Source organism: Moschus berezovskii, chromosome 24 (genome assembly GCF_049115385.1).
Source record: "Moschus berezovskii isolate FMDL1 chromosome 24, NW_MosBer_1.0, whole genome shotgun sequence".
NCBI lineage: Eukaryota > Metazoa > Chordata > Mammalia > Artiodactyla > Moschidae > Moschus > Moschus berezovskii.
The window spans coordinates 17307445-17320789 of NC_142483.1; the positions used below are offsets into that span (position 1 = coordinate 17307445).

The following is a 13345-nucleotide window of genomic DNA, read 5'->3' on the forward strand; positions in this document are numbered from 1 at the left end:
GAAGCTTCCTGTTGGTGAACACATGGTCCTGGGAGGGTGGCATGCCTGAAAAGACATGGAAGTTCGTTGCCCCTTCTCCCACCTTGCCCTGTGCATCTCTTCCATTTTATAAGATTATTTATAATAAACCAGTAACCCAGTAAGTAAACTGTTTTTCTGAGTTCTGTGAGCCACTCTAGGAAATGATCCAACCTGAGGAGGGGGTGGTAGGAACCTCTGGTTGGTTAGTCAGAATCCCAGCTCTGAATGAGCTCTGAAGTTAGGGGTCAGGGAATCTTGTGGGACTGAACCCTTAACTTGTGGCTTCTGATGCTATTTTTAGGTAGATACTGTCAGAACTCAGTTAAATTATAGGACACTCAGCTGATGTCAACCCAACACATTTGGTCACCAGAGTAGAGAAATAGGAGTGTGATGTGTCAAAAAAAATCTCGCTTCCTAAAAGACACCAGGCACAATGGTTTTATAGGCTTTGTTTGTTTATTTAGACCACCCCATCAAGGAATGGATAACCTCTATCTGAATGCAAGAAGAACCACCTGAAGAAGTCTCAGCTCAGGCAGAGTGATTTCTACTCTAGCATAGTCATATCCATGAAACATTTGGCCCAGAAAGCATACAGTTCACGAAGATTTTTGGAAGAAACTGTTCTCTAAAGAGACTGAGTGAGCTTAGTTTAGGCACCGAGTTGCTTTCACCTCTTCAGTCGGTTAACACCAACAGCATCTTTTGTGGACTGTTAACAGGTCTGTGCCCAGACTGGGAATCCTGGGATCCGCGAAAGCCTGTGGATAACGCACGAGAAGCCATGCAGCAGGCAGACGACTGGCTAGGTGTCCCACAGGTACGTGTACAAGCATGCCTGTCCCACCAAGCTATTTCCTCTGATGCCCTGTGAATGCCTTGTAGTCTTGCAGGCAGTCTGACCTCCTCAGTGGTCAGCTTTCAAGGAGCATTGTCTGGGGCCCTCCTTCATCGTTCTCAGTTTATCCATTTTAATAGATTCTCATTGACTTAGATACTTGTCTGTCTGTCTGCTCAGTCGTGTCCGATTCTTGACGACTCCAGGGACTGTAGCCAAGCAGGCTCCTCTGTCCATGGGATTTTCCATTCAAGAATACTGGAGTGGTTTGTCATTTCCTACTCCAGCCAATCTTCCCAACCCAAGGATCAAACCCATATCTCTTGCATCTCCTTCACTGGCAAGCAGACTCTTTACCGCTGCACTGCCTAGGTACTTGTAGATTCCCTAAAAATCTTTACTGTCACGTGTGACAAATTTTCTAGTATATTTCTATTTCAAAGATCACGGAGGCCATGTTTGGAAGCCAGACTGCAAATCTTGACCTTGACCATAAGAAATTGCCAATATTTGACCATTTTTTAGCTATGAAACATTTGTAAGTCCAATATTTTTAAGAGAGTCACTTAGAACTTAAATGTAAACCAAGATAATCTGCCATTAATGGAAATCGTGGGAGAATTTGTATTGCCCATAATCCTAACACAGGAGTATAACAAGGGAACTTAGAAATTGAATATGTGTTGGAGACCATCTGCTGTAGCCACGTTGCTTAGTTGAGGTCCAATCTTCTAAGCCCTTCCAAGGAGTTTAAATAGCATCTTCTGACATCATGACTCCCATGTTCAAAGACTTGGTCAAGAAAAGTTATGGGTAGCCACTGCCAGGCAATGAATGACCTCATTACAGACTCCGTTAACGTCTTAAGTTGGTATTCAGAGCTGAGGTCAGTGTATTTATACCAGGATCCCTTGGAAGGTAGAAAATCTTGCCTGTATTTCTTTGGTTTGGTTTTGGCATCATGTCTCTGCTCCAAGACCCATTCCTTGGCTCTTTCACCTTCAGGAAGTGGTATGATTTGTTTTTCATCTCCCTTTAAACTGAAATCTATCTCCTTTTGGTGTTCATGTGATGTTGGCAGTGTGTAAAATTGTTGAAGGAGCTGCCTAGAAGAAATGCCAAATCATGCACATCCTACATTTTGCAAAACGTATTGGAGGCAAGTGTACAAACCCAAATAGCTATCTTGTTGCCACAGGCTAATTATCAGAATAGTTCCTGTTTTGGGTTGTTTTTTTTTTTTCTTTTACCATGGAGTGAAGGAAGCTGGGTACATAATGTTGTTCACCTGAATTTGGTTGATCTGGTGCATGAGAGACTTCTGTTACTCTGAAGAGGTATGGCTTATTGGGTACAGGATAATTTTTTTTGCTATTTAGGGCTGGATCAAGTGGTGGAACTGGGGCTATGACACCTTCAGGGAGTCCACCTATTTAGCAAGGGTCTAATCTTGCTCCTAAGCTGAATGTCAGGAGAAATTTTCCCCTTTCCTATTTTGAAAATGGCTTTAAACGTGTTGAGACGTGTCTTAGCTCAGGCTGTTATAACAGTATCATTGACCAGGTGGCTTAAACAACAGACATTTATTTATTTCTCAGTTCTGAAGGTTGGGAAGTCCAAGATAAAGGTGTGCCAAGAAATTAGGTTGTTGGTGAAGGCTTTCTTCCTGGCTTGCACACAGCTGCAGGCTAGCTTCTGGCTGTGTCCTCCAGTGGCGGTGAGAAACTGAGCACAGGTCTTCTTGTAAGGGCACCAGTCCCATCGTGGGGGCTCCACCCTCATGATCTCATCCAGACCTCCTGACCTCCCAGAGGCCCCACCTCCTAATACTATCACACCCAGGGTTAGGACTTGAACATATGAATTAGGGGAGGACAAGCATTCAGTCTGTTTCTTAGACCACATATCTAATGTCACTGCATTATCTCATTTTGGTTTTATTTATTAATTATTTTTTAGTAGAAGCTGAGTAAATAGAAGTGTAGACACTAGATAAAAGAGCATATATTTTGGCAATATGCTTTAATCCCATGTGTTCTTGTTTCTTCTTCCTTGACAGAGATTAGTCTTTCTGGAAAGGAGCGTGGGTAGCCTTTTTTGTGGGGAGGGTTGAACCTCTGGAAATTACAGTACAGAATTGTCTGGAGAGGGTCCTTAGCTTCCAAAGGGAATGGTGACACTTCTAAAAGGTTTTGTTTTGTTTTAAAAAAACAAACTAATTTTGGTATGCCAGTTTGATGCAGTTTCACTTTATTGAGAAGCTGCCTCAATACTTTATACTTGTAGTTGGTTTAAGAGATGTTTGCAAAAACTTCAGTAGTCGCAAAGTGCTATGTTCTGGGTGTTCATCTACCCTGTCATTATTCTAGGTCATCACTCCTGAAGAAATTATTCACCCGGATGTGGATGAGCACTCAGTGATGACTTACCTGTCCCAGTTCCCCAAAGCCAAGCTCAAGCCTGGAGCTCCCCTTAAACCCAAACTCAACCCCAAGAAAGCCAGGGCCTATGGTAGAGGTAAGCACCGGTCGTGTTGGATTTGAGGCTTGTCCTCTGGTCTTGATTATTCATTTTTGTTTATGTGTTTAATTTAAATTTATTTATTTTTAATTGGAGGATAATTGCTTTATATGGTGTTGGTCTTTGCCATATAAGCAACATGAATCAGCCACTGTGGTCTTGATTATTTAGGATCGAGAATGTGTAAACTTAATATTTAAAGACATCCCAGGCCTCCTTTGTCAGACAGCTTTTTTTTTTTCTTCTTTACCTAAAGGTCCTTGTGTATATTTCCATCCTTTTCTGTCTTGTGAATCTAGGCTTCCAAGAACAGTGCTGCTTTAATGTAATGCAGATGGATGAGTTTGTACTTTGTGATTTGGATGCAGTAACCCTGAGATAAAGAAAGGACTATTCTTTCCATTTTCAGATGAGCAATCAGAGGCCCAGTCCACAAAGGAAAGGGGACATTGGAGTGGAGGGAGAAGGTGAAGGGGGAGGTTTCCCAGATTACCATGGTGGGGTGCGGCAGGAGCCTGGGTCTTCTGACTGCTGATTCATTTCTCCTTTTGGTTATGCGAAAGCTGTGCAGGTTTCCAGATGCAGTGGGAGCTATTGTCAACCCCTGGCAGATACTTCCTTGCTAAGACATCCTGTTTATAATCTCCCAGCCAGCTGCCAGGAGTGTTCTGCTCAAAATGTTAGAGTAGGTCAGAGGCATTCTGAGGAATTTGGTTTTCTGGTTGGCACCTGACTTCAAGCCTGTTAGCTTTTTTAAAGAGAACAGTTGCATTTCAGCCCAGTGTGGTTTCTGGTAAAAATTAGTACAACAGGATACAATTTATTCTCTTTTCTGTGGTGAGAAGGAAGAGTACATTCTATTTTCATAATTGCAATTAGGATAACACACACACAAAGTATTTCCCATGTTTTCCCAGATTTCCCATCATCTGCCTACTGCTCTTAACATTCTAATGGATTCTCTTGCTCTGTGTGTGTATGTGTGTGTGTGCATGTGTGTGATTGTTGAACTATTCAAAAATATATTGCAGGCATGGTAACATTTTGCTCCTCAGAACATCAGCAAACCTTTCCTAAGAATACGACATCTTCTTCTGTAACCACAGTATTCATTATCACACATAAGAAAATAGGACAATAATTTCAAAACAGCTCATATGCAGTTTATGATTAAATTTCTCTCTTATCCTACAGTTGTCTGTTTTACAGTTTTTACAAGATCTGATTAAGACTCGCTTTCTACATTTGCTTGTTACTTTACCTGAAACTCTTAGACTAGAAGAATTTTCCCTAACTTTCTTTTCTTCTTTTTTTTAATGGCATTGACTTTCTAAAGATGCCGAGCACTCGTCTATCCACTCATTCCCTTTGAAGTTAGCGGTGCCCTACGTGGCCTCAGCTTAGTCTTGAACTGACACACGACCAGGGCAGTGGTGCTGAGTGTGCGCTGTTCTCAGCCCCATTCTTGTCTTTTTCAGCATGATTAAGAGGACAGAGAGTTCTGGAACAGACCTACTTGCCATTTGAAGTCCTTTTGGCAATGAAGTGGGCTCTGTGCCATCATTTGTGTTATATCGAGACAGGGGACTTTGTTCAAAGCTGTACCCACCGTGCGGTCGAGTGACGGCTGGCACGTCCATGCATGCTTTAAAAGTGCTCTCTCTAAGCCATAGTCAAAGACGCTGGCAGGAATAAGGAATCTGATTTGAAAGGTTACGCTTCCCTTAAAAGCAGAAAAGTTGCAAACAGCCAAATCTCTTTGTCAACAAAATTGGTCAAATGGATTGAATCTAATCAAGGCATAAAGTGCTTGTTTGCAATAAGCTTATCGCTGGTGTCCAGTTTCCCCGTTGTTAATGTGAAACGGTTTCCTTTCACAGTGCTGTTTTCTAGAAAATGACCTCTTGCTGCAGCTAAGGAATGTGGCTAGTCATTGCCATTTCCTTCGTTTGACTCTTTGTAAGTTTTATATACTTAGGGAGGAAACACACACACACACATATATGTATTTTTGTGCTATCGGACATGACTGAGCGACTGAACGGAACTGAAAATGCCTATAACATAACGTTCACTAACTTAACTCTTTTTAGGTGCACCTAAGTCATTAAGTGCGACGAGTTGACTCACTGGAAAAGAGTCTGATGATGGGAGGGATTGGGGGCGGGAGGAGACGGGGACGACAGAGAATGAGATGGCTAGATGGCATCACCGACTCGATGGACATGAGTTTGAGTGAACTCCGGGAGTTGGTGATGGACAGGGAGGCCTGGCGTGCTGTGATTCATAGGCTCGCAAAGAGTCAGACACGACTGAGCGACTGAACTGAACTGAACTGAACTGAAGTCATTAAGTATATTCATATATTCCCTGTGTTGTGAAACCATCACCTCTCTTCATCTCCAGAACTTTTGTATCTTCCCAAATTGAAACTCTGTACCCGCTAAACCTAACTGTCCATCCCACCTCCCCCGGCCCTGGCAAGTGCCATTCTACTTTCTGTTTCTATGGTGGTGTTGTTCAGTCGCTAAGTTGCAACTGTTTGCAACCCCGTGGACTGCGGCACAGCAGGCCTCCCTGTCCTTCACCATCTCCCCGAGTTTGCTCAGACTCGTGTCCATCGAGCCGGTGATGCCGTCCAGCCACCTCATCCTCAGTCATCCCCTCCCCTGGCCTCAGTATGTTTCTGTGGGCTTCCTCTTCTGGGCATCTTGTACGTGGACTGCTATAGTATTGATATTTGTCTTTTTGTGTTTGTTTGGTTTACTGTATGTGGCATAGGGTTTAAAAGATTCATTCATGCTGTTGCATGTATACAAATTTCATTCCTTTTTCAAGCTGAATGGTATTTCGTTGTCTGCATATTCCACATTTTGTTTTTCCATTTTTATGTCAGTGGACATTCGGGTTTTTTTTTTTTTTAATACCTTTTAGTTATGGTGAATAATGCTACTGTGAGCATATGTATACAAGTATCTGAGTCCCTACTTTCAATTTTGGGGGGATATATACAGAGGTGGAATTGCTGGATCATATGGTAATTCTATGTTTAATTTTTTAAAGTAGAAAGACAGCATGGTCATTTTAGGGAACAGGGCCACACGTGAGGCCACATGGGCAGCACCTTAGGTATTACCTTGTCCTTGATGAAGGAAAGGGGAGGGGCAGTTTCTGTCCTGTGTGGCCATGTTGCTTTGTTTCTGCTGACAGAACCAAGACCTCGAGAATGTTTCAGCTTCTAGATTTTAAAGAGTTGGTGTTGACCAAGTTGCAGTTAGCAGCTCGTCAGTGTTTGCAGATCCATTCACTGAGACCCGTTAACTGGAAGGAGGGAAGGCTGGGGGATGTAAACCTACAGCCACAAGCAGGTCTTCGTGATGGGCTCCCTGGTAGAGTTCAACATGCTGAAAGCATGTATCCATGGGCAAGCAGAAACCTTTAATAAAACCTGTGTTCTGTATGGAGCATCCACTGCATAGTAAGCCCTCAGCACGTTTAGTTCTGAGTAATCCTAGGGAGCAGTGGTTTCTCTGCACGGGAAACATTATCTCCCAAATAGAGTGGTTCTGCTTCCTAACCAGCCATGGTTAGGCAGAGAAGAGGATCCCAGTCTCCAGCCTTGAATAGGCTGACTCTGCAGGCTGTTGGAGTTAGATGGAGTGGGTATTTATAAATATTTGAAGTGTATGATCAAATCTTTGTTAAATAACATAATCGTTATATAAATTTTAAGCAAAAGAAAAAGTTAGAAAGCAACAATTGAAAGTCCCATTTCTTAGCTGCTAGCCCCATTTTTTTCTTCAGAGTTGGAGGTATTTCTTTCCAGCTATTTTTCTATGCTGAAATGAATTCAAACTGTATATTTTCTTCAATTTGCATTGTTTTTTTTTTTTTACCTAACAGGGTGTGTTATATAACTATCACCAATTTTTCTTAAATTATTTATTGGAAAGCTAATATAAATCCAGATATAGTAACAAATGACCCAATGTCTTCAACCAAACCAATGGGAAAGAAGAGAAGAGATGAAGAGAAATCTAGGGAGTAAATGAGGTTTGAGAGGTGTAACAGCCAACTGTAACGTGTGAACATTATTTGGTCCTATTTAAACTGTTAAAAAAAACTCATTACACTTTTTTTTAAGATTCAAAATATTTTATTTATTTCTGTGACACTTCTAAGATAATTTAGGACTTTGAACACTGAAAATTTGATGTTATTAAGGAATTATTTTTATTTTTTGATGCGGGCATTCTAAAAATATCTTCTAAAGGTACGTAGTGAATGTTTGTGGATGAAAACTAAGAGGACTAGGGTTTGTATCCAAATAATACAAGAGAAAAGGGGCAAGAATGGCGTGGTGAAACAGAACAGGCCGTGAGTTGACAGTAGTTAAACTAAGTGATAGGTACGTGGGATTCTTTTTGTAGCTCTCCTTGTCTGTATAGGTTGAGGATTCTCCATAATAATGATAATAAAAACTTTTTAAAAAGTTTTCTTCTGAGAAGATGGAGTAGAAGTACTTTTTCTAATGCTTCCCAGTAAATGCCACTAAAACCCCTGGGAATTTTCTACAGGGTAAGTGTAAAGAGTCTCAGAAGAGATTAAGGCGAAGCAGCTAGAGATCCTGGGTCTGAAGATTGGCACTGTAGTGAATTCTTTGAATGGTTGAAAAATTCCTCAATTTGGCAAAAAAAAAAACAGAACACAAACCTACAGCTTCAAGAAACTGAGAGAAACACAAGCGATTGCGCTCTTTAACATTTAGCCAGAGGGATAAAAGCTTAACATTTGCACACAGGCCTGTGTATGAATGTTTATAGCAGCTTTATCAGTAATAGACAACTGGAAACAACCCAGATGTCCTTCACTGGGTGAATGGTTAAACAAACAGTGGTGCGTCCATATCATGTAATATTACTCAATGATAAAAAGAACAGGCTTTTGATACAGGCAACATCCTGGATGAAACTGCAGAGAATGATGCTTGTGGAAAAAGCTAATCCCCAAAGGTTATATAATGTGTGATTCCATTGTATGACATTTTATAAATGATAAAATTAGAGATGAAGAACATTAGTACTGTGAAGGGTTACAAAAGGGATGGCTATGAAAGATCACTGTGAGAGTTCCCTGTGGGGTAGAAATGTTCTGTATCTTGATTGTGCCATGACTTGTGATGTTGTACTAGAGTTTTGTAGAATGTATCCATTTAGGGAACTAGGTAAAGGGTATTATTAATTCTTACACTTGTATGCTACTCTATCTCAGATTAATTTGCTCAATCATTCAATTTACAAATTTAATTAAAAATAAGTGCAATATTTAAAACATTTTAAATAATACAAAAATGATCTTTAGGGAATTCTCTGGTGGTCCAGTGGTTAGGACTTGGAGCTTTCACTGTGTTGATCTGGGTTCAGTCCCTGCTCAGGGGACTAAGATCCTGCAAGCTGCATGATGCGGCCAAAAACAAACAAGAAACAAAAATGGTCTTTAATAAAAAGTGAATCATACTTTGTCTTCTTCCCCAAGGCAAGCCCTACTCCTAGTTACCACATCATTTTCACAGTCATATAATGTAGCCTTTTGACTGAAGTTCTCTGAATATTTAAAAATTGAATATTGCTTAAATAAGAAGGACAAGATTTGAGTTATTTCAAAAAATTTATTTCGATGTATTGAGTCTTAGTTGTAGCATGTGGGATCTAGTTTCCTGACTAGGAAACAAACCTGGGCCTCCTGCATTGGGAGCATGAAGTCTTTAGTCACTGGACCATGAAGGAAGTCCCAAAATTTGTGAGTTTTTGACCTGATTATCCCCGTCACAGTTTGTCACCAACTCCCACATGGCAGAAGCAGGAATGGGTTCCCTGTCTCATTTCCCTGAAGGAGACACTGTTGGGGCCTGACCCAGTTTGTAATGTGCTTGTGTAAACCTCTGAACAGGTATCGAGCCCACTGGGAACATGGTGAAGCAGCCGGCCAAGTTCACCGTGGACACAATCAGCGCCGGGCAAGGTGATGTCATGGTGTTTGTTGAGGACCCAGAAGGGAACAAAGAGGAGGTACGTTGGAGGAGGCTGCCTCCCCTGTCAGTATCCCATGGAACCTTTGGCGCTTATAACAGGGCAAGGACTGTGTCTCTATTTTTCTTGTTAAAGATCACAACAAAAGCTTTTTTTTTTATTCTAAAAAAAGAGAATCCTGAGAGTCTTATAGCAATTAAATTCACTTGTCTAAGGGTTGTGTTTGAAGTATCATATAAATTGATACCCAAGGACGCACATTATATAATACAATAAAATATTGCATTTAACTATTGTTACTGATAAAATACAGTCCAGTAGCAATGCTGATTCCCTACTCTTCCCCCATGCTGATCATCCTCTGGAAAGGTAACAGCCCTGAGACGATCGAGAGGCCTGACTTGGTTATACCTGTGTGCTAATGTGACTTTGTTTCCGTGACTTCAGGCTGCTTCTCTCGGAGCTTCCTGCAGGAGTGGTGGGCCAGAGAAGAGCCAGGGCAGGTTCCTGGCCTGGCACCTTGCCATGGGCCCTTGGGGAGCACAGCACACTTTTACCCAAACAGGTGCCTTCTCTAACTGTCACTCATCTTCCCTCCTAGGCACTTGTGACCCCTGACAGCGATAAGAACAAGACATACTCTGTGGAGTATCTGCCCAAGGTCACCGGACTGCACAAAGTAAGATAAGACATCATGGCCTTTGCTTGAATGCTCTTCTGTGCTTGCTTTGATAGATGCGGAAGAAGCGTGGTTTTCTTAAGTTCGCGTCTGTCTATCATCTGTCTATCTATGGTTGCACTAGATTTTCGTTGCTTCTTGCAGGCTTTCTCTTGTTGTGGCAAGTGGGGGCTTCCTTCACTTGCGTTGTGCCAGCTTCTCATTGCAGTGGCTTTTCTTATTGTGGTGTATAGGCCCAGTTGCTCCACGGTATGTGGGATCTTCCCCGACCAGGGGTTGAACCTGCACTGGCTGGTGGACTCTTCACCTTTGGACCATCTGGAAAGTCCCTTAAATTCTCTTCTGATTTCTCTTTCTGTTTATACAAGTATCCATGTTCATTGTCAAAAATCTCAGATCCCTGTGAATCAGACGAGATATTTGCTACTCCATGCAGATTGGTTGAATTCCATTAAATTCTTTGCAGTGTCGTAAGATTTTTCTCACTCCACCGAGATAACTGATAACTGTAACTGCAAGCCTAGCGTGTAAATGCTGAGCTGTGGGCTCTTTGTCTTTAGTGCTTCCTTAAATATCCCTCTTCACAGTGCTTCAGAGGCTCTGTCGGCATCAAAGCCTGAGTGCGGAGAAGGCCAGTTGACTAGAGTGGAGGCCAGTGGCCCACCCAATCTGATAACCCTCAGAATTTAAAAGATGAGAACTTCGACTCAAAGTTTTGATAAGAAATCTGTCTTACATCTCAAATCCACATATCTGAAAATGGTCTTGGTCCTTTGAAATACACTTTGATTCTTAGATTTGAAATCCTGGAACTCTACATAATATTCTACAGGGACAGTGGTCCCTTGTGCAGCTTCCTTAAAGAATCTGGTGTCTAGAGATTGAAGTGCTTGTGCATATGCCACTATAGGGCTAATCTAGGCATGTCTGATGTATTTTAGTTGGCTAAAGGCCTGATGTCCCAGGCCCAGCTGTGTGGTTGGTAGAGTCAGATGGGAGTCCCACTGAGGCCACTTCCCCAGAGCTCCTGGTTCCAGGACCTTGGTGTGTATGATCAGGAAAATGGAGGAGAAGGTGGCCTCACTGAGCAAGAAGTGATGATGTCTCCCCTGCCTGTCATTTGCAGGTCACAGTCCTCTTTGCAGGACAGCACATCTCCAAGAGCCCATTTGAGGTGAATGTCGACAAGGCCCAGGGAGATGCCAGTAAAGTCACTGCGAAAGGCCCAGGCTTGGAAGCTGCCGGCAACATCGCCAATAAGCCCACGTATTTTGACATCTACACAGCAGGTAGCACCTCTCCTCTTCCAGAGCCAGAGATAATCCTTAGAAACCTGAGATGCTGGACTTTTTGTCTTTTAAATCAAATGGCCAGCAACAAAATTAGCTTTTTCAAACGTATTGGTTGTATTTCTAGATTTTTCAAAACCAGCTTTTCTTCTCTAAAATCTCATACTCAATCTTAACTTTGATTATTAATAATCAATTTCTGACTTGACTAAAAAAATACTCCAAAGAGACTAAGGTTTAACAATCGTCTCTTGGACCAAATTCTATGCAAGGTCCGGTGGGAAGGAGGGGTAAGAAAAGGAATGAATAAAACACAATTCTTGAATTTTCAGCTTTCTTTTCAATATAGAAATTTTAGGAAATAGGGATTGTGGGAAAATGAAAGTTGGTTATGACCCTCCTCCCCATAAGCAACTTTCCTTTCTCCACCTTCCTTATTTCTGTTAGGAAACAGGTCTGGGTATGCAGCTTCTGAATGCCTCTCTGTCTTCTGTGGTTTGCATTTTATACCTGTTTTCGCTCTCATCAGGAGGGAACTTTCTAGAGGGCGACTTGGACTCATGGCCTGTTCTCTCTCTCCTAGGTGCTGGCGTGGGTGACATTGGTGTGGAGGTGGAAGATCCCCAGGGGAAGAACACCGTGGAGTTGCTTGTGGAAGACAGAGGAAACCAAGTGTATCGATGTGTGTACAAACCAATGCAGCCTGGCCCCCACGTGGTTAAGGTTTCCTTTGCTGGGGATACCATCCCTAAGAGTCCCTTCGTTGTTCAGGTCGGGGAAGGTGAGTGCTGGAGTAGCTGACCACCTCTGGTTCTGGCATTCAGGCTGGCTGTGCATGACAGGGCCCAGCACTGAACTCAGATTTGTCATTTTGCTGCCAGGGCCCCTTTGGCAGGAAGTATCCTCAAGACATTAATACTAGTATCTACTTTGTCCTCAAGATACTAACACTAATAGCTTCCTATAAGCTGTGCAGTGACCTAAGTGCTTTACTTGCATTAACCTGTTTAATCCGTCCCCAAAACATTTCTACCAGGATTCATGATCCTCACTGAAAGATGCAGGATGGAAGCTGTGTGAGGAGAGGGTGTCTGTGGCTGAGGTTAATAGCAGTGACATGGCAGGTCCCCTGTAGCCTCCTTTACTGACTGTCAGGCACAGAGCAGGATGGCATCTAATCATGACACCAGCCACGGTGTCCCAGGGGCTGTTGTTGTTCCCAGTTGGCACCTAAGACAGTGAGGCTTAGGTGTCATAAGGTATGAGTATTGACTAGACCAGTGGTTCCCAACCCCTGGAACCAGGCTGCACAGCAGGAGGTGAGCAGCAGGCCGGAGAGCAAAGTTTCATCTGTGTTCACAGCTGCTTTCCATTGCTTGCATTACTGCCTGAATTTTCCCATCTGTCAGAGCAGCGGCAGCATTAGATTTCTTATAAGAGCATGAACCCTACTGTGCTTGAATCATCTCCAAACCACTCACCTCCACCCCAGGCCATGGAAAAAGTATCTTCCACAGAACCAGTCCCTAGTGCCCAAAAGGGTTGGGGGCCACTGGACTAGATGTCAGTAGGAATAGAACTGTGGTCTCTGTCAGCTCCTTAACCATGCTGTTAAACTCCCTCTGTAGCCAGAAGCATGCATTTTTCTCTAATGTTAGACTCTTTCCTTCTGACTTAGTTACTCTTTTTTTCCCCCCCCAACTCTGCTACCTTTTCTAACCAGTACTTGCCTTTCCCTGTTCTGTTCTGTGCATCTGCGTCTGCAGACCTGGCTTCCTCTTCTGAATCCTGCCTCTTGGCCAGCCTGGAGCCTGAAGCTGTTGGCTTCCTAGTCGAAAGCACTGGGCCAGAGGCATCTCACTGGGTAAGGGCTGGTTGGGTGGGGCATCTTTGTGCTGCCTCCAGTGTCCACCAGACCTGTGCTCTTCGTGACCTTGGGAAATTACAGTGCAGCTGTTAATACCAC

The 13345-nt window shown here is 42.8% G+C and overlaps 1 protein-coding gene across 5 annotated transcripts in view; it reads left to right on the forward strand.

Moving 5' to 3' along the window:
* The window catches only part of FLNB (filamin B), a 140248-nt gene that overhangs the window by 61113 nt on the left and 65790 nt on the right, over positions 1-13345 (forward strand). For all 5 annotated transcript variants that reach the window (XM_088831533.1, XM_055414172.2, XM_055414173.2 and 2 more), the window contains exons 3-8: positions 747-844; positions 3232-3379; positions 9332-9450; positions 10013-10090; positions 11217-11379; positions 11963-12160. In XM_088831533.1, coding sequence (XP_088687659.1) covers positions 747-844; positions 3232-3379; positions 9332-9450; positions 10013-10090; positions 11217-11379; positions 11963-12160 — 804 coding nt within the window. The remainder of the gene's footprint in view (positions 1-746; positions 845-3231; positions 3380-9331; positions 9451-10012; positions 10091-11216; positions 11380-11962; positions 12161-13345) is intronic.